General features: G+C 44.6%; 1 protein-coding gene across 1 annotated transcript in view; it reads right to left on the bottom strand.

Annotated features, from left to right (window-relative positions):
• Window positions 1-2,801: 2,801 nt before the first annotated feature.
• Window positions 2,802-20,307, bottom strand: part of LOC126481752 (uncharacterized) — a 226,432-nt gene continuing 208,926 nt past the window's right edge. Inside the window, exon 4 of the mRNA XM_050105707.1 lies at window positions 2,802-5,733. Coding sequence (XP_049961664.1) covers window positions 5,093-5,733 — 641 coding nt within the window. The 3' untranslated portion in view covers window positions 2,802-5,092. The remainder of the gene's footprint in view (window positions 5,734-20,307) is intronic.

The raw sequence follows: 20,307 nt of genomic DNA, 5'->3' as shown, positions 1-20,307 counted from the left end.
AACAGCAGTATCTTGTCTCTCGCTTATGACTGAATAATTATTTTATTTTATCTATAATATTTCTGACTTCAAGTGAACACCACCTGAAGGAGAAAAAATTTACTACAGATTCCAGAAACTATTTAATTAACTCATGTGAAGTATTGACACCAGAGAAATCACGACTACTCTGGAATCTGCGGATTTGAAATTTCGTCAGATAGTTGTGAAAAGTTTTATTGTGGTAGGCAAAGCAGTTTTGTTGATGTGATAAGGATCCATAAACATAACATACACAAAAACTAACGAATTCTAGATAGGGACCTATCTTTGCAGCATGAAAGAGGTTTGTGAAACGGCATTTATTCTTGAAGAAAAATATAGTTATCAGCAGATTTACTTGAGTACCCAGCGGTGATCAATTACTTTACACCATATATATAGCTAGAAGTATATGCTGCATTTTTCATGTCACGTAACACAAAAGAACAAGTTACTGAATTTTATTCTGCTTGACAATCTGACATTTCTTAAAAATTAACTAATCTATTAACATTCTTTTGGATGATTCACTAATATGTGATGAATTTCAATATGGTAAATAATATGGGCAATGAGAGTGATAGAGATAGCATCTGTGTATTACGTCATTATACCTGCCATTGGATAAATAAACACTGTATCTGGTTACACAATTATAAAACTTTGCTATCATTAATTTGTTTATTTGGAATAAATTTCAGTCATAGGCAACACTCGACAACTTCGCTTAGTTCAAGTAAGTCATTACCGTTCGACATTCTTTTTTAACGATTTCCTTAATTATAAGTACAGTGGAGAATTCAAATAGCAAAGGAACCCACGCTGTCCATTTGCAGTTTTCAGTTTCTACAGCCATATCACAAATATAGCTTTACTGAATCTGCATAATAAACGTCCATATTTATTACAGATGTTCAACTCTTTTACAGAAAGATACACTGTCGAAAATATTTTGCTTCATTCTCGGCGCATTACTACCTCTTCTTAGTGTATAGGCGTACTTGCCAAATATGGCCCATTACCTTAGATTTTCTTTGAGGACATGTAAGTTTGATATGTTCCTAAACAGTTGTTCAAAGTAAGTTCAGTCTATTTGCTGCTCACATGGGACATCATCGAGCAGACGTTTTGTTTGCAGTACGTCAGACTAGGAAGCAAAATGAGCCAATCAATATAATTTTCAAGCGAAAGTTATATTTAAAAAAATCAACAGTCCTTTCTTTTAAAATGGAACAAAGACCTTTATAGAAAATAGGAAAGGCAAGTAAACCAATTGTGAAGCACATCCATTTTCCTACGAAATTGGTTTCTCTTGCTTTAGGATTTGCTCTAAGTTTTGGCGTCATGGACAGAATATTCGTGACATTAGACTATATTCGTGATATTACTGAATTTGTGCTGAATACGAAGGCAAGTGCGTTGTGCTGTCGATCACGTTCAAACGATATTTTCTCGTTCGATAATCAGACTTTCGCCTCTTTCCCTCCACTTTCCAGCAGGTTCAAGTTTCGTATGTCAGTTCCTAATAGTGACTCGTATATCGATGTCGACACAGCACAATCACTGACACATACCGCAGTAGGCGATAGCACGATCTTGCAATACGCCTGTCGGTGGTCTCTGTTGCAATCCAAGGCCAAAATCGGATGCACTAGATCACTTCAGATCAAGCAGCTAGTGATAACGCCTGAAGTGATCGTAGAAACTTTGACATTTGGATTGGATGCGTACCTTATTATGACACTGTAGGATTTTGGTATTGTATGTGATGTTTGGCTTTGGCTCCCAGGACATTATGGTGAGACTACCTTATACAGTTTTGGGACCCAGTGGACTCAGATTCAGCATGGACAGGTCATGATTTATTTCACATATTGTACAATGAGTGTGGTGAATAAATTAGGGTATTAGTCAAGTTCTATGTCGAATGTGAAGTTCACCAATCAACCCGTTATCATAGGTTCACTTACAACACCACAAAAAGACCGGCACACAGCTTTCGAGGTAAAGGTCTGGTGTGACAGAACTGCGACGCCCAGTGTACAGTCGTTACTGCAGTTCAACTTGTAACGTACCCTCTCTGTTATGTTATTGTTGTTTTGTGTTATTGTAGTTGTAGAGATATGAAGTTATTGTAGCGGTTTGCCTATTCAGCCGCACTTCGAAATTTTTTACATTAAATGGAGCCTGAAACTTGCGTAATAAATACTTCGCGTGAAGTGCGATTTGCGGCATAAACAAAAATCAATTGCGGAGATGCAATCCACTGAATATTAACAGAAAAGCTTTAGAACAATGCGCACGGCTGACTAGACACATTCAGAGGGTACGTACATTCGCGTGCGAGTGGTTGCGATCTGATGAGAAAGATCTGTCTTAATAATTTTTTTTTGTAAAATAATTACGTCATAACACACCCGGAGATTGTGAACGTACAATCAGGGTAGAGGCACGTACGTTCTATCATTCCCCGTGGCCTTGGTAAAAGAATTGCAATTATTTAAATTTAAGAATATTTCTTTTTATATCGGACTCCAATTTTTATACGAAAAGGAAGATTGCAGGTTCTGAATATCTCGGCAAAAACACGTCGGAATTAATCTTAGCGGCCACCAAAGGCAAGTAGCGAGCACAATCACGTACCTCTATTGTTGAGCAGCGCCGTCGTGAAGATCGTCGCTCCATCTAAAATTCGCCTTCTCGAATTAACAGAATAATTTGTACTACATTGGTATGGGATTTAGGCTTGATCTTGACAGAAATTATAAAACACATTTTTCATCATTTAACACCTTCATTTAACACGCACATAGACATGAAATTATACAGTACGTCTTTACGCCAGCACATCAGAACAAAAAGTAGTTAATACTCGAAGTAATAAAAGAATCTCGAAATTAGTCCTTTGCCTATCAAGGAATGGGTACTCCTCTACAGATATCCAGAAGGCTCTTCAACCTGCCAACTGGCCAAAGGATCCAGAAGAAGAACCAGAAGAGGCAAAGAAGATGGCATACCTGCCATACGCCGGACCTATCTCTGCCAAGATCTGCAGGGTTCTCCAGAAATATGACATCAAGAGCATATTTTGCCCACCCACCAAAATTGGGGCTATGCCGAGGAATGTAAAAGATGACGTGGGGCTACGCAAGCCAGGTATTTACAACATACCACCCCAGTGTGGGATGTCATACATTGGCCAGACCACTGGAACTGTGGACATCAGGTGTAAAGAACACCAGAGACATACCAGACTCAGACAGGCAACTAAATCAGCCATAGCAGAGCACTGTCTGGAACTTGGTCATTCAATGGATTACAATGACACTAAGATTGTTACACAGTCCTCAAAATTTTGGGACAGTGTCATTAAAGAAGCCATTGAGATTAAGGTCACAGAAAATCTAATCAATCGTGACTCGGGATACCAAATCAGCATTGCCTGGAATCCAGCGCTTGAGCTTGTGAAAACTCAACGCAGGACACTCCGGGCTTCTACAAGAAATAGAAGAGGAGACCGATAGAACAGCCGTGAGACAAGGTGTCGGACATTAGAGACCAGATCTGACACACCCCAGATCATGAACTCGACTTCAGAAGACGGCCAGGCCGGAGGCGGACGGCGGAGGGAACACCGGCGACCAGAGAGGGACAATGTGGCCGCGTCTGGCGGGCGCGGACCTCAGACGGAACACACGACGCGGCGCGGACCGATTAGGGAGCGCCCAGCACGAAACAGAAGTGGAAATCATAGTAACAGTCATGAGATAGAGTGCCCAACATATCAGATCGGGTCTGACACACCTCAGATGACAACCACAACTGTTGAGGACGGGCAAAACGGGCGCCGACGGCAGTGGGAACATCCGCGACTGGATGGGTCCGTTGAAGCCGAGACTGGCGGGCGCGGACCACAGATGGAACACTCGACTCGGCGCGGACCGATTATGGAACCCCAGCTCCAGCCAGGCATAAATACTGGACTCGATCGACCCAAGGACCGATAACTGCGGTCACGGAGGCAACAAGAAGAGGAAGAAGAGACGACGAAACCTTTCCGGCAGTGGGCCAGTGCCTGTGGCAGGAACAGAGCAGCAGCACCGGGGGGCCCCTTCGCCCCCCGATAGACGCCGCCATGACGACGCTGTGCCGCACAACAAGCTCCGTGCGGCCACGGAAGACGCAATAGCGGACCTCAAAGCTGCATTCGCGGCAGAGAGGACCGCCCTGCGAGACGAACTGGCCGCGGCGCACAGGGAAATCCAGCGGCTGCGAGCTCAAGTGGCTTCTGCCACGAAAGCCTTGCGGCCCACCCCGCCTGCTCCCCCCCCCCCCCCCGCCCCCCCCCCCTCGGGGCGGGAGACCACAGAGAACATGGACACAACGGAATCGGAGCCAGATCCAGTCCCACCGCCGCCCAAGAAGAAGCTGGCGGTGAGGATCTCCAAGGACCTGGAAGGGTTGCTCGAATTGGCCGCCTCCCAAAAGGTTGAGACAGCCACCAAGCCGAATGCAGCCCCGACTTCCGATGAAAATCGGAAGAAGGCTGCTTCACAGCAGCCAACAGCCTTCCGATTCCAACCCGCAAGACGCTGGGAACGACGACAATGGCCGCAAAGCATGGTCAGGCGAGTTCACCGAGCTACAACGTCATCGGCACATTGGGGCGCAGGAAGCCAAGAAGACGCCGAAATCCGACCATATCCCATTCCCAGAAAAATCCATACCTTAAAAATCCAAGCTGACCACAGATTCACGACACTTAATCCCATCAGTCCGTTACCATTATCATCAGACAGAAGGCAGGGATGACAGAAGTCGATCCGATCCTTCGACTACCGGGGTATCCATACCCATCATACCAACTAGTCCAAGGACCAGTCTCATGTAGCACCTGAAGAACACAGCGAGGCACGCTGTTGAAATATCGTGCGAGAACGACGCGAACATCCGGCTGGATTCCAGAATATCCAAGATGTCAAGGATAAAACAGTTTTACAGAGTATTCCTCTGGTACAACAGGCGAACAAATTTTCTTCTTGTATCTTTGAGATTAAATTACAACATTTTTTTAGTTCCTTTTCAAACTTTCCCCACTTTCGTTGGTGCTCGACGCTGTCGTGCTGACGTCCGTCGAGTTTTGTCGGACGCACTGCACACCGACGCCGCAGTGTTCCAAGCAGCGGTGCGGCCAGGTCTCGACGAGCCTCAGCACGTTGGTCGCTGGACTCAGAGTGCTGGCCACCTGATGGTGCGCCAACAGCCGGAACTCGCTGTCCAGCTTGCCCTGGGACACGCCCAGCTCCAGTAGCAGCTGCAGCGAGCGCGCCATCGCCTCCGTCGCGTTGTCGTGCGAGAAGTTGCCCAGGAAGGTCACTGCGAGGTTGCAGCGCAACACCCACTCTCTGTCGTAGTTGTTGGCGGCATCCCAGCCGCGGCCCTCGTAAATGTTGCCTTCCACGTCTATTAGGAAGTTGTACGAGATGTCGGGCTCGCCCCGCACTACGTAATTTTCGTCGCGATAGTCGCGCAACTTGCTGAAGCACTCCTCTTCACCTTCGCAGGGCACTCCCGCTGTGTGTCCGATGACCACGTAGGGTGTCGGGTGATGCAGAGGGATGGTGGAAATGGGGTCCACGCCACTGCTCCACAGGGACCTGGGAATGATATGCTGTCCGTTCTTCAGCACCAGTTCCGGGTTCTGCGGTGGCACTGCAATCAGATAAACATTGTGACGTCTGAGGGGCTTTGAGTGTAAGTGAAAGACAATACCAAATTTACAATGATGTGACACTCGTAGGATAGTGGTATACACATATTCAGATGGCCGTAGTATCGGGTACACAAGGTATAAAAGGGCTTTCCCCTGGCGGAGCTGCCATTTGTACTCAGGTTCTCCAGGTGGAAAGGTGTCCGGCAAGATTACGGCCGCCCAACGAGTGTTACAGACTGTCAATACGGTATGGTTCAAAATGGTTCAAATGGCTGGGAGCACTATGGGACTTAACATCTGAGGTCATCAGTCCCCTAGAACTACTTAAACCTAACTAACCTAAGGACATAACACACATCCATGCCCGAGGCAGGATTCGAACCTGCGACCATAGCGGTCGCGCGGTTCCAGAATGTAACGCCTAGAACCGCTCGGCCACCCCGGCCGGCCGGTCAAAAGGACATTCGACACGATATTACGAGGCATCCTGTGATTTTGGTCACCTCATTGTATTATGAGTACCGGCTACATGACATCCGCCATGACTACATCGCTCACCATCAACATTGTACCACCATGAAAGACGCATGCAATAAACATCAAATTAGCATGAAGTATACTAAATTAGGTCTTCTCATACTTTTCCTCTAACCCAGCACTCCAAGAATCCTTTCTTACTTTCAAGGTTAATAACATTAATAGTAATTTTAAGACTGAGAAAAATGTGTGACAATGGCCACTCGGAAAGTAAGGAACGATCGGTCGCGAAATGGAGACCACAGTGAAAATCCGCTGAAGCTTTTCACAGGAGTGCTGGGCAGTATCTCCAGTAGATACCAGACGATACCCCACGTCGTTCTTCTCAGTTCTGCGCGCATGGTGAGCGCGCAAAGATGCCTAGAAAATACACTACTGGCCATTAAAATTGCTACACCAAGAAGAAATGCAGATGAGAAACGGGTATTCATTGGGCAAATATATTATACTAGAACTGATATGTGATTACATTTTCACGCAATTTGGGTGAGAAATCAGTACCCGCAACAACCATCTCTGGCCGCAATAACGGCCTCGATACGCCTGGGCATTGAGTCAAACAGAGCTTGGATGGCGTGTACAGGTACAGCTGCCTACGCAGCTTCAACACGATACCACAGTTCATCAAGAGTAGTGACTGGCGTATTGTGACGAGCCAGTTGCTCGGCCACCATTGACCAGACGTTTTCAATTGGTGACAGATCTGGAGAATGTGCTGGCCAGGGCAGCAGTCGAACATTTCCTGTATCCAGAAAGGCCGGTACATGACCTGCAACACGCAGTCGTGCATTGTCCTGCTGAAATGAAGGGTTTCGCAGTGATCGAATGAAGGGTAGAGCCACGGGTCGTAACACATCTGAAATGTAACGTCCACTGTCCAAAGTGCCGTCAATGCGAACAAGAGGTGACCGAGACGTGTAACCAATGGCACCCCATACTATCACGCCGAGCGATATGCCAGTATGGCGATGACGAATACACACTTCCAATGTGCGTTCACCGCGATGTCGCCAAACACGGATGTGACCATCACGATGCTGTAAACAGAACCTGGATTCATCCGAAAAATGACGTTTTCCCATTCGTGCACACAGATCCGTCGCTGAGTACACCATCGCAAGCGCTCCTGTCTGTGATGCAGCGTCGAAGGTAACCGCAGCCATGGTCTCCGAGCTGATAGTCCATGCTGCTGCAAACGTCGTCGAATGTTCGTGCAGATGGTTGTCGTCTTGCAAACGTCCCCATCTGTTGACTCAGGGATCGAGACGTGGCTGCACGATCCGTTACAGCCATGCGGATAAGATCCTTTCATCTCGACTGCTAGTGATACGAGGCCGTTGGGATCCAGCACGGCGTTCCGTATTACCCTTCTGAACCCACCGATTCCATATTCTGCTAACAGTCATTGGATATCGATCAACGGAGGCAGCAATGTCGCGATACGATTAACCGCAATCGCGATAGGCTACAATCCGACCTTTATCAAAGTCGGAAACGTGATGATACGCATTTCTCCTCCTTACACGAGGCATCACAACAACGTTTCACCAGGCAACGCCGGTCAACTGCTGTTTGTGTATGAGAAATCGGTTGGAAACTTTCCTCATGTCAGCACGTTGTAGGTGTCGCCACAGGCGCCAACCTTGTGTGAATGCTCTGAAAAGCTAATCATTTGCATATCACAGCATATTCTTCCTGTCGGTTAAATTTCGCGCCTGGTGCACGTCATCTGTGTGGTGTATCAATTTTAATAACCAGTAGTTAGTATCTTCCGCCAGGTATGTGGGCGCGCCGAGAGATTTCGCCCGGAACCCCACATAAAGTAACTGGCACGCATTTCCTTCTTATTGACAGTTCTCGGCCGCACACTGCAGGGGCAGTGAGTACGCTCCTGCAGCGTTTTCGATGGGAAGTATATGATCGCCCATCGTACAGCGCTGATTTCATTCCCTCTGAGTTTCATCTCTGCTCAGATGAATCGCTGGCTGTGAAGACAACATTTTGGCGCTAACATCGAGCGCAGCCCAGCGTAGAAACTTGTCAGAAAGGGCAGGAAGCTGCCTTCTATAACGAGGGCATTGGAAAATTGGTTCAACGCTACGACTGATGTGTAAGTCGCAGTGGTGACCATTTCGTGAAGTAGCTGGAAGGTGTAGCTACCTGTTGCAAACAAAACTTTTGATTTTCACCGTGGTTTCCATTTCGCGATCGGTCGTTCCTTACTTTCCACATAGTCCAGTGACTGCTTCAATTTTAAATGATAACTAATGACATAGAAACGCGTCACGCATTGCGTATAATTTTATTAATGCTGTGAGACTAACTCTTTTCGGAATACATTTCGTAGAGAATCTCCACTATTTCCACCAAATGCACCTACAAGATTATATCATGTTACCTTACATAATTCATGAGAAATGACGTCATAAACATTTACATGCTTGAAATGCTAACGCATTATGCATGACGTTTAAATTTATTACTCTATTCGCAACACATTTTGCAGAGAGTATACACACAGTCCACTGATTGTACCTACAAAATTATTTAATTGTATGAGACATGGAAGAGGAGATGTGATGTCATAAGCACTGACATGTGTGAAAAAATGCCGCATAGCGCATCAAGCTTTAATGCACTTACTCCGTACTGTTAAGACACTCCTGCAGTCAGGTCTACTTAAGGAAATTCCTAACACCTGACAGAGCTTTTGACAACTTTCAACTGCGAATTGCAAACAGCTTTAGGAGAAAACAACAGCCGTCTACAGAGCTACGAAGAGGTGTTGCAGTAGAGTCGTCTACAAAATCACTATGTAGACACGCAGAGCAGCTGTACGCATCGTATGGAAACTGTACACTACACACACACAGTTCATCGTTTGTTTTCGTTTCATACAGAAAATAGGCTAAATGAATACCTGAGCAATGCCTGTTTGTCAGATAGTTACACAGGTACTGTATTATCACTAACAAAAACATTCATGAACTGTTTTTAAATTTGTAAACAATACGTGCCAACAAAAGAATTGAGTAATATTCCAGGATACCCACTGAAGAGGATGTGTTAAAGAGGCGAAACACAAATGAGTACATGAATAAACTTTAAAAATGGAGTGCAGCAAGCAAAAGGGGTTTCCTTGGTAAACTACTACGATTTATATAGAGACACTGCGAGAAATTGCAGGTAAAAGGAACTTTTAAATTTATATATGATGTTAGGAAATTTACCCCTGAGGCTACGACCACAGACCATTTATAAATATTACAAAAAGACCGACCCTTCATCTCAGAGGAACATATGCCGCTTGTAACACTTATATCAATTAGAAGTAGGTTTATATTATGTAACTGTGTATCTCCAATTATGGAGTGTGTACTCTTATTTATTTAAACTCCTTGATATATGACAAGAAAATTAGAATTTTGTAACGTATACATGAAAAAAGCAATAGGATATGTTAAAATGATAAATTGTTATAGTATCTGTATGTTCATAAAAATAAAATGTTTATTGAAAGCTGATTCATGCTTAGGGAACTAGTATTTGTAACATGTAAAATCTGTAGGGAAGTCTCCCCGCAGCGGAAGTGGGGGAACGGTACGCAGTATGTGGCTAGCCGTAGTACGGTACACTTCGATGGTCCTAAGAGAGGCGATTGGAAGCTGCTTTACAAAGAATTTGCCTCGAATGTGGATCTGGCTATTATTTGGTATTCTCGGCATAAAGGAATGGCTCTAATATGTTGAAAATCCGACGCCAGGAAGAGATTTTATAGAGCATTCGAACATCAAGAGCCGTGAGTACAGTTAGCCGCCATGATGCTTGCCATCAATCTTCGCCACTGCTTCACCAATTTCATACATTCAGTAATGTATATGGGCATGGACCAGTTAATTTGTGTGTTGTTTTAGTAAAAATCCGTGTCCAGAACCATATTTTCTATCCTGATCACGAAACTATGCATGGTACTTACCTAAATGATGCTAAAACCGAGTATCCTGATTTAAATGAACAATTCTTGCATTCAAGTGTTTAAAAGTGATTTTTTAAGTGAAGTTGGATAGGATTTTGCTGAAGTATCCTTAGTCTATTACGAAATATGGTTTTGTAGGATTACAGTGCAAGATTGCGTAAATATTACTGTCTAGTATACCTGCTTCACAGGTGATAAAAATGCAAATAAGTTGAGCTCTTTTTCAAAGATGTCGTGGTTTTGATTTCTATCATGAATTGTTCCTTTCTTAAGTTAATTAAGCCCAGTGTTGTATTTTATTGCTTTGCAAAGTAAATTATGACTACTCCAAGTGAAGTGAATGATTAGCTTCTTGAATTAGTCTTTTCTACTGTAATAATTAGAGAGCATGGACTAGTAAAATTGTACTAGTTTATGGGTCCCCATCATATTCTCCACCTATTAGAAAAAAACTGAACTATTACCGTCGGTTGTTAAGAAAGAGTGACATAAACCCGTTAGTGTTACACCCTGTTAACGTAAGATACCGGATATAAGCTCTGGTTGCCATAGGAAGTCCAAGTTTACAAATCAATGTTTCACGTGTATTGGTCATTAATTTTTAAGAATCGGGCTGACACTAAAATTTTTGAGCAACCCGAATAATGACGAATTGATATGTATTCTAGCTACAGGATTTACACACTTCTTTTCCGCTAGTTCCTCCTCAAACGAACATTCTTCGTAGCTTTACGATCAATTTTTAACAGAGATACTGTGGTACATATTTCATAATACCAATGACATTATGATCAAAATAGTTTTATGGGGTGCCCTCTATACACTACAACATTAAATCTGTAACTAGGAAACAAGCTATTACTTCTTTAATTTACAAGTGCATCGCCGGCCGCAGTGGCCGAGCGGCTCTAGGCGCTTTCGTCCGGAACCGCGTGACTGCTACGGTCGCAGGTTCGAATCCTGCCTCGGGCATGGATGTATGTGATTTCCTTGGGTTAGTTAGGTTTAAGTTCTAGGGGACTGATGGCTTCAGATGTTAAGTCCCATAGTGCTCAGAGCCATTTGAACCATTTTGACTTATTTCGGCATCAAGCAGCTCAAAATTTGCAATTTCTCTTGATAAGAAGACATTTCTGACTCAAGCATAATGATACAGTTCACCAATTTGTACGACATAAGTTGTACTTCTCTTACTGTGTGCACAGCTCTTGGAAGTTATAATTGTGGAAGGGGCAGTCGAGGAATGGTCCCGTTCCTGCGAAACCTCTCAGCATACCAAACGATAGTATTTTACACTGATCCCTAAAATAATATCACATTCAGAATTCGGAGTTGCTCGATGCTACATAATAGCAAAAATAGAGATTTGAAATGGTCACAGGTGGTATTCTAAACACCACAGAATCAAAATTTTATCCTCTACAAATTGAGAAGACTGGAATGGCAGATCTGTCACATACTGCTCGATTGTTCTCATTATGGCAGTCGGCATGCGAAATTTCATAACACAAATCGTGAATTTCTCCTCCCACAAATGCCATAAACTTTGTTTTTCTGCCAAAAATTCACGTTATGCCGCAAATCATTTTCAAAAAACTGGCATTCGTCTGCAAATTTCAAGACAGGGGACATCGATCTACAGAAACCAGTGTATTTGATTTAAAGACGGGTGCAAACCTATCAACTATTACCGAAAAAAGAAACCATTTGAAGCAATTTACTCATTCATTGGGTATATGTATTCAAAGCCATGAACTATTTAGGCCCATTGATAAACTCTGTAAATCTTATAATGAGGGGCGTTACGATTCTCAGTTATTACACGAGGCACGTTCAGTAAGTAATACAACATTTTCTTCCTCGCCCAATTTCGGTTGAAGAAATGCCGAATTTGTTGTGGGACATCGGAGAACATTCCCGCTTCAGCCCCTATAGTTTCCTGAAGTTCCGATAGGTGGCGGCGCTCTACGTAACGTTCAAAATGGCATCTGCAACGGAGATGCGTTCCGAGCTGTCATTGAATTTCTTTTGGCCGAAATTCACAGCGTTACAATTACTTATAGGTTCTTGCAGAATGTCTGCGGAGACCTGACAGTAAAGAAAAGCATGGTCAATCATTGAGCAACGCTGAAATGCCCTGCTTAGTCCGCAGGACAGGACAGATACAATAAATTGTGGGAAGGGGCCAAAATTAGGGGCTGCCAGTTACACTCGAACATGCAACTTTATTATTTGATCAAACATTACAAGAGCCCAAAAAACACACAGCTTTAATCTTTGGGACTTAATTACCAGCTGAAAGCCACTTTAATTTAAAAAACAGCTGAAGACCAATAACTAAAACGCAGGCATGAAATTTAAAGGCAAGCGTTATCTTAAAACAGTCTTTAGTTAGGCTGAAGTAAACAAGCTAAATTCAAATCGGCTGAAGGCCAAAGCCTTAAAAATTCATTTTTTTAATGCCAAAGGGCTTACGTGAAACAGTGCTTTAAACTAGGCTGAAGGCCTTAAGAATAAAACAACTCTAATTTAAAACACCAAATCGGCTAGAAGCCATACAAGTACCAACAACAAGAACAAATTTTAAAAAATAAGGCAGTACACACAAGGGCGCTCAGATGTTCAAGGGTCGGCCTGCAATTCAAACACTAACGTTCGCTTAGGTGAGACAGGCAATCGGGCCAACCATTCACGATCCGACGACAACCCAACCGACCGACAGTCAGCGGACCCACTGACAAGATAACTTGCACTTCACCCGACCAGGGCACAACAGGGAGTTGAACGGAACAACGTAGAAGATATTGGCGCCCACAACCAATCACAAACGGAGCTGTCAAACTACACACCGTGCTGGACAGCAACAACACGATGACGAAACCACACTGCCTGAAATTTATGTCAACGGCCAGGGCCGGTAACCGGAACATTAACGGCCACAAGGCAGAAGATTCCGCTGGTGCACTTCAATTCAACTAACCAAGTACAGTGAAACTCCTCCGGAGGGTGGCTAGAATTTTTGCAACGTGAAAACTTGCTCGCGGGAATATACCAACAGTCGACAACGAACTCCAAACTACACAATGTGAACAGTCTTGACTTGCTGGCAGGTGAAATCAACACTCAACTTTCGTGTCCAGGGTCGGTGAGCCACGGACCTCGCAGCAATGGGAACAGTGCCACACTCTCCGACACCGCTTAGAGCCCCGGCCAAACTACGCCCCGCCGAAAATTCCTTGCTGCTCCACGCCAACCGACCGACTCCTAGCACACCGACCAGCCGGAAACTATAAGCGCCAGGTCAAAGATAGCCCAAGGTGCGAATCTCGATACACACCGCTGCTGCCACCCGCGGAAGGAGAGGATAACAGCATAATCGCGATAACCGCGGGAGACTAAACACAGAATCGCTATGAAGATTTAATCCAGCGCATAGCTCTGACTTCTGCAATGTTGGAACGTCCGGACACTTTCATTCGGCGTAATCGACGGATCACAATCAAATGCCTCACTGCACAACTGGACGTGTCTCTTGGTGGTGCTGACACGCTCGTCCACCTATAGGGCTACTAGTCGGTGTGTAGCCGCTGGCTCCCTCGCCGCCTAACAGAACACCATAAAGACCAACGAAGGACCATCGTGCGAAATTGTTTGCGACTTACGAGGTTAATCGTGACAATTTTTTGTCGAACAACTTCACAGGCGATGTAACATGGATGCAACGCTTCTAATCGGAAACAAAACGGCCGTTCATGGAGTGGTGTCACACCATAACTCCTACAAAAATTCTGTTTGAAATCCTCCCTCCTGCTGAAACGATCAATTGGCTCTGGCTCTGAGCACTATGGGACTTAACATCTTAGGTCATCAGTCCCCTAGAACTTGGAACTACTTAAACCTAACTAACCTAAGGACATCACACACATCCATGCCCGAGGCAGGATTCGAACCTGCGACCGTAGCAGTCCCACGGACTGCAGCGCCTAGAACCGCACGGCCACCGCAAAACGATCAATTCAGAAGTGTATTGTTCTACACTCTGGAAACTGAAGAAACGATTGATCATGCTCGTTGCCGCAAAATTGCAAACGCACTTCTCCTTCTCCATGACAACGCAAGGTTTCACACAAGCACTCGACAGGATCACAAAACTGCATAGGACCGTTCATCGATCCTACAGTCCGGATCTCGCGCCTTCCGACTTACGTCTGTTTGGCCCAATGAAGGATGCTCTTTGCGGGAAGCAGGACGTTGATGACGGAAAGGTTATTCATACAGCAAGACGTTGGAAAAAAATGTTCAAACGTGTGTGAAATCTTATGGGACTTAACTGCTAAGGTCATCAGTCCCTAAGCTTACACACTACTTAACCTAAATTATCCTAAGGACAAACATACACACCCATGCCCGAGGGAGGACTCGAACCTCCGCCGGGACCAGCCGCACAGTCCATGACTGCAGCGCCTCAGACCGCTCGGCTAATCCCGCGCGGCCAAGATGTTGGATTCCACGTCGATCAGTAGAGTGCTATGATGTGGGCATGGAAGCCATCCCAGTAAGGCCGTCACACTGAACGGAGATTATGTCGAAAAAAAAGGTTTTGAAGACAAAAGACTGGGAAACAATATGGTGTGTTAGAATCCCGAATAAAACCAACCTGCTTTCAGAAAAAAAATGGTACATTACTTATTGAGCACCGCTCATACATTATGTGCACAGGATAGTTATTTTTACTTGTCGCAATTTTAAAAAAAATGTTTTATATTTGTATCCTTCACAGCAACAGTATAAACAACGCTGAGAGAGATTTGACGACATTTCGTTGTAATGTGTGTAATGTTTTGTGCAAAACTACAGCTTCAAAGTGTCTATGCGAAAGACAGACTCAAAAAGGTATGCCTGCTGTTGCACTAATTTCATTACGTATGATTTCTTGACAGTCAACCGGGCCACCACAGTGGTACATTCTACTCTGTCTCTAACCAAAAGTGAGAGGTGATAAAAAAGTCTTTTTTAGACAAAAGTAGGAGTAATAGTCATTTACAGACATAGTTATGCTTATTAAGAAGAATTAATCTTATTCACTGAAAATAACTACAACATGAGTTAAAAATTGTTTTTAAAAATATACAAAACTAGACATAACACAGGACAAAACATTAAAACATTAATTTAAATTCACACAATGGAATTTAAATTCATATTTAAGGTTATATTACTCCTGTGCATGTATATATTAACTTTCACTGAAGATACTGGTGAGGTGTATACAAAAGAAGAAGTTTCGTGTATAATTAGGAAAGCAACACTAAAGATAGTATTCAGTGAACGAAGCTAGATACACTGCTAATAATAATTAGAGAGACTGGAATTTGATAGAGTGTACGGCGTACGCAGTTGATTGAAATACACTCCTGGAAATTGAAATAAGAACACAGTGAATTCATTGTCCCAGGAAGGGGAAACTTTATTGACACATTCCTGGGGTCAGATACATCACATGATCACACTGACATAACCACAGGCACATAGACACAGGCAACAGAGCATGCACAATGTCGGCACTAGTACAGTGTATATCCACCTTTCGCAGCAATGCAGGCTGCTATTCTCCCATGGAGACGATCGTAGAGATGCTGGATGTAGTCCTGTGGAACGGCTTGCCATGCCATTTCCACCTGGCGCCTCAGTTGGACCAGCGTTCGTGCTGGACGTGCAGACCGCGTGAGACGACGCTTCATCCAGTCCCAAACATGCTCAATGGGGGACAGATCCGGAGATCTTGCTGGCCAGGGTAGTTGACTTACACCTTCTAGAGCACGTTGGGTGGCACAGGATACATGCGGACGTGCATTGTCCTGTTGGAACAGCAAGTTCCCTTGCCGGTCTAGGAGTGGTAGAACGATGGGTTCGATGACGGTTTGGATGTACCGTGCACTATTCAGTGTCCCCTCGACGATCACCAGTGGTGTACGGCCAGTGTAGGAGATCGCTCCCCACACCACGATGCCGGGTGTTGGCCCTGTGTGCCTCGGTCGTATGCAGTCCTGATTGTGGCGCTCACCTGCACGGCGCCAAACACGCATACGACCATCATTGGCACCAAGGCAGAAGCGACTCTCATCGCTGAAGACGACACGTCTCCATTCGTCCCTCCATTCACGCCTGTCGCGACAGCACTGGAGGCGGGCTGCACGATGTTGGGGCGTGAGCGGAAGACGGCCTAACGGTGTGCGGGACCGTAGCCCAGCTTCATGGAGACGGTTGCGAATGGTCCTCGCCGATACCCCAGGAGCAACAGTGTCCCTAATTTGCTGGGAAGTGGCGGTGCGGTCCCCTACGGCACTGCATAGGATCCTACGGTCTTGGCGTGCATCCGTGCATCGCTGCGGTCCGGTCCCAGGTCGACGGGCACGTGCACCTTCCGCCGACCACTGGCGACAACATCGATGTACTGTGGAGACCTCACGCCCCACGTGTTGAGCAATTCGGCGGTACGTCCACCCGGCCTCCCGCATGCCCACTATACGCCCTCGCTCAAAGTCCGTCAACTGCACATACGGTTCACGTCCACGCTGTCGCGGCATGCTACCAGTGTTAAAGACTGCGATGGAGCTCCGTATGCCACGGCAAACTGGCTGACACTGACGGCGGCGGTGCACAAATGCTGCGCAGCTAGCGCCATTCGACGGCCAACACCGCGGTTCCTGGTGTGTCCGCTGTGCCGTGCGTGTGATCATTGCTTGTACAGCCCTCTCGCAGTGTCCAGAGCAAGTATGGTGGGTGTGACACACCGGTGTCAATGTGTTCTTTTTTCCATTTCCAGGAGTGTACATGCTGCTGCTCTTAGTATTACAACATGTTCTAGTAATGAGACCATTCCTCCAAAACACGTTTGAAAGGCATGGTAAAGCGCTAATTTTCAAACGTATCATGCTATGAGTGAGAGTGAGATGGTAGAACAATGTCTCACTCTGTCATCTAGTGGTTGTTAGTAACGATTGCGTCTCTACACTCTTTACCTACGTTTCATCATTCTCTTTGTGGCAGATGACTGAGGCAGAACGTATTCAGGGCAGTGATATTACACCAGGAAGTTTGGACTAATCAGGAAGTGTCTAGAGAGCTTAATGTTGTTTCATTTGTTGTTGGGAGTGTTTGGAAACGATTTCGTCAAACTGGCATATGCACAGGAAAGCCAGACCAAGTGACAAAACGAAAAATATCGACCAGACACGACCGATATGTGGTTAATTGTTCCCTCCAGTGACCAAACAATACGCGACAGACTCGAACAGGACAACCTAAGACCAAGAAGAGATTACCACCACGTCCCTAGATTAACTGTTCATGAAAGATTCGATTCTACACAGAGTAAGCGAAAGAACTTGCCCCCCTTCTAACAGCCGTGTACCGCAAGTATCTAGATTAACGGAAGGTTCCAAATGATTGAAAAAGAGCACAGGTAGTCCCAGTCTTCAAGAAGGGTCGTCGAGCAGATGCGCAAAACTATAGACCTATATCTCTGACGTCGATCTCTTGTAGAATTTTAGAACACGTTTTTTGCTCGAGTATCATGTCGTTTTTGGAAACCCAGAATCTACTACGTAGGAATCAACATGGATTCCGGAAACAGCGATCGTTAGAGACCCAACTCGCTTTATTTGTTCATGAGACCTAGAAAATATTAGATACAGGCTCCCAGGTAGATGCTATTTTTCTTGACTTCCGGAAGGCGTTCGATACAGTTCCGCACTGTCGCCTGATAAACAAAGAGCCTACGGAATATCAGACCAGCTGTGTGGCTGGATTGAAGAGTTTTTAGCAAACAGAACACAGCATGTTGTTATCAATGGAGAGACGTCTACAGACGTTAAAGTAACCTCTGGCGTGCCACAGGGGAGTGTTATGGGACCATTGCTTTTCACAATATATATAAATGACCTAGTAGATAGTGTCGGAAGTTCCATGCGGCTTTTCGCGGATGATGCTGTAGTATACAGAGAAGTTGCAGCATTAGAAAATTGTAGCGAAATGCAGGAAGATCTGCAGCGGATAGGCACTTGGTGCGGGAGTAGCAACTGACCCTTAACATAGACAAATGTAATGTATTGCCAATACATAGAAAGAAGGATCCTTTATTGTATGATTATATGATAGCGGAACAAACACTGGTAGCAGTTAATTCTGTAAAATATCTGGGAGTATGCGTGCGGAACGATTTGAAGTGGAATGATCATATAAAATTAATTGTTGGTAAGGCGGATACCAGGTTGAGATTCATTGGGAGAGTCCTTAGAAAATGTAGTCCATCAACAAAGGAGGTGGCTTACAAAACACTCGTTCGACCTATACTTGAGTATTGGTCATCAGTGTGGGATCCGTACTAGATCGGGTTGACGGAGGAGATAGAGAAGATCCAAAGAAGAGCGGCGCGTTTCGTCACAGGGTTATTTGGTAACCGTGATAGCGTTACGGAGATGTTTAACAAACTCAAGTGGCAGACTCAGCAAGAGAGGCGCTCTGCATCGCGGTGTAGCTTGCTCGGCAGGTTTCGAGAGGGTGCGTTTCTGGATGAGGTATCGAATATATTGCTTCCCCCTACTTACACCTCCCGACGAGATCACGAATGTAAAATTAGAGAGATTAGAGCGCGCACGGAGGCTTTCAGACAGTCGTTCTTCCCGCGAACCATACGCGACTGGAACAGAAAAGGGAGGTAATGACAGTGGCACGTGAAGTGCCCTCCGCCACACACCGTTGGGTGGCTTGCGGAGTATAAATGTAGATGTAGATGTAGATGTAGATGAAAGATCGACTTCAATTTTCTGAGAAACATAGTGTAAAGACATTGCCTTCCCCGAAATTCGATAATATCTTTTTTCTTTTGTGCATTACCTTGTCATAGTACGTATGTATTATTTATTTAAACTATTTGTTAATACGTCACAATAATTTTTTCATTCATTTTGCTACTGTTTTATATTTTATATTGTACGACTACGAATGTTCTGGTTCTATATGCTTTGTAAATCTTTGATTAGGCTCGGAGAAGTACTGTGTCATTGAGAGAGAGCGAACGACTATCGATAGAGAGCGTGCGAGTTGTTGTGGACCGTGGTCGGTTCGTGGGTGTAAAACGTTGCGAATTTCGGCGTGAAAGAGGGTGATACGCGGAGGAACAATTAGTTACAGTGCGTCCGCTGTGTTAATAGGAGATCGTGCATTATTAAGTGAACAGTAAAGCCTGAAAACTATATCGAGTGTTTGCGGTGACGATTTTACAAACTGTGTGGACTTGTGACAATTAGCCATGAATCAGACACCATTGTCGTGTGGAGACACTAACTGTGATCTGATCAAGAAACATTTATTACATCGTCCAAACTGTCTTGAAGACGACGACGTAAATTGAACTGATGTTTAACGGACTGTTATAGTGATGAACCCATGTGACTGTTTTCCTCTGGCAACACAGTGAAAGAACTGTGCGAAGTATTAACATTAACCGGATATATATCGTAAATACTAAAGACATTGCATAATTCCGACCTACCCGCACCGTGTGATTAATAAACTTTTAATAATAAAACGTCGCGCGCGTAACGACAACGCACACACTGGAACTATTATTATCGCGCCAGTGCTGCCAGCTGATCCAACTACAACGGAGACGTGGACCACCGCCGTAACTGGAATATTAATGAAACAGGAGAATCCATCATTATCTTGACGCCACGAACCAGGATTCACTTCACACATCGTGCGCGCGGACCACGGCTGACGTCATCGCACTGCCTGCAGTAACAGTTAAGACATTAAAAGAAAATTATTACGCTCTCTCTCATTTAAAAATTAAAGACAATTGCTGTTAAATTAACTATTTTAAAAATACTGTCACAACATCTCAATTTTGTTTAGTTACAATAAATATTATTTCCATTATTTCGTCTTGTTGACAGTGTTGTGAGCCCGCCAAAGTTCAATTAATAATTTTCTTTCAAAATTCTTCTCTAACATTTTGCTGCTCATTATAATTTTATTTTAATGTTTGTTTGTA

The sequence above is a fragment of the Schistocerca serialis genome, chromosome 5, assembly GCF_023864345.2.
Source record: "Schistocerca serialis cubense isolate TAMUIC-IGC-003099 chromosome 5, iqSchSeri2.2, whole genome shotgun sequence".
NCBI classification, from domain to species: Eukaryota; Metazoa; Arthropoda; class Insecta; order Orthoptera; family Acrididae; genus Schistocerca; species Schistocerca serialis.
Note: the sequence above shows the minus strand (reverse complement) of the source record. Positions and strands in the feature narration are given on the sequence as shown.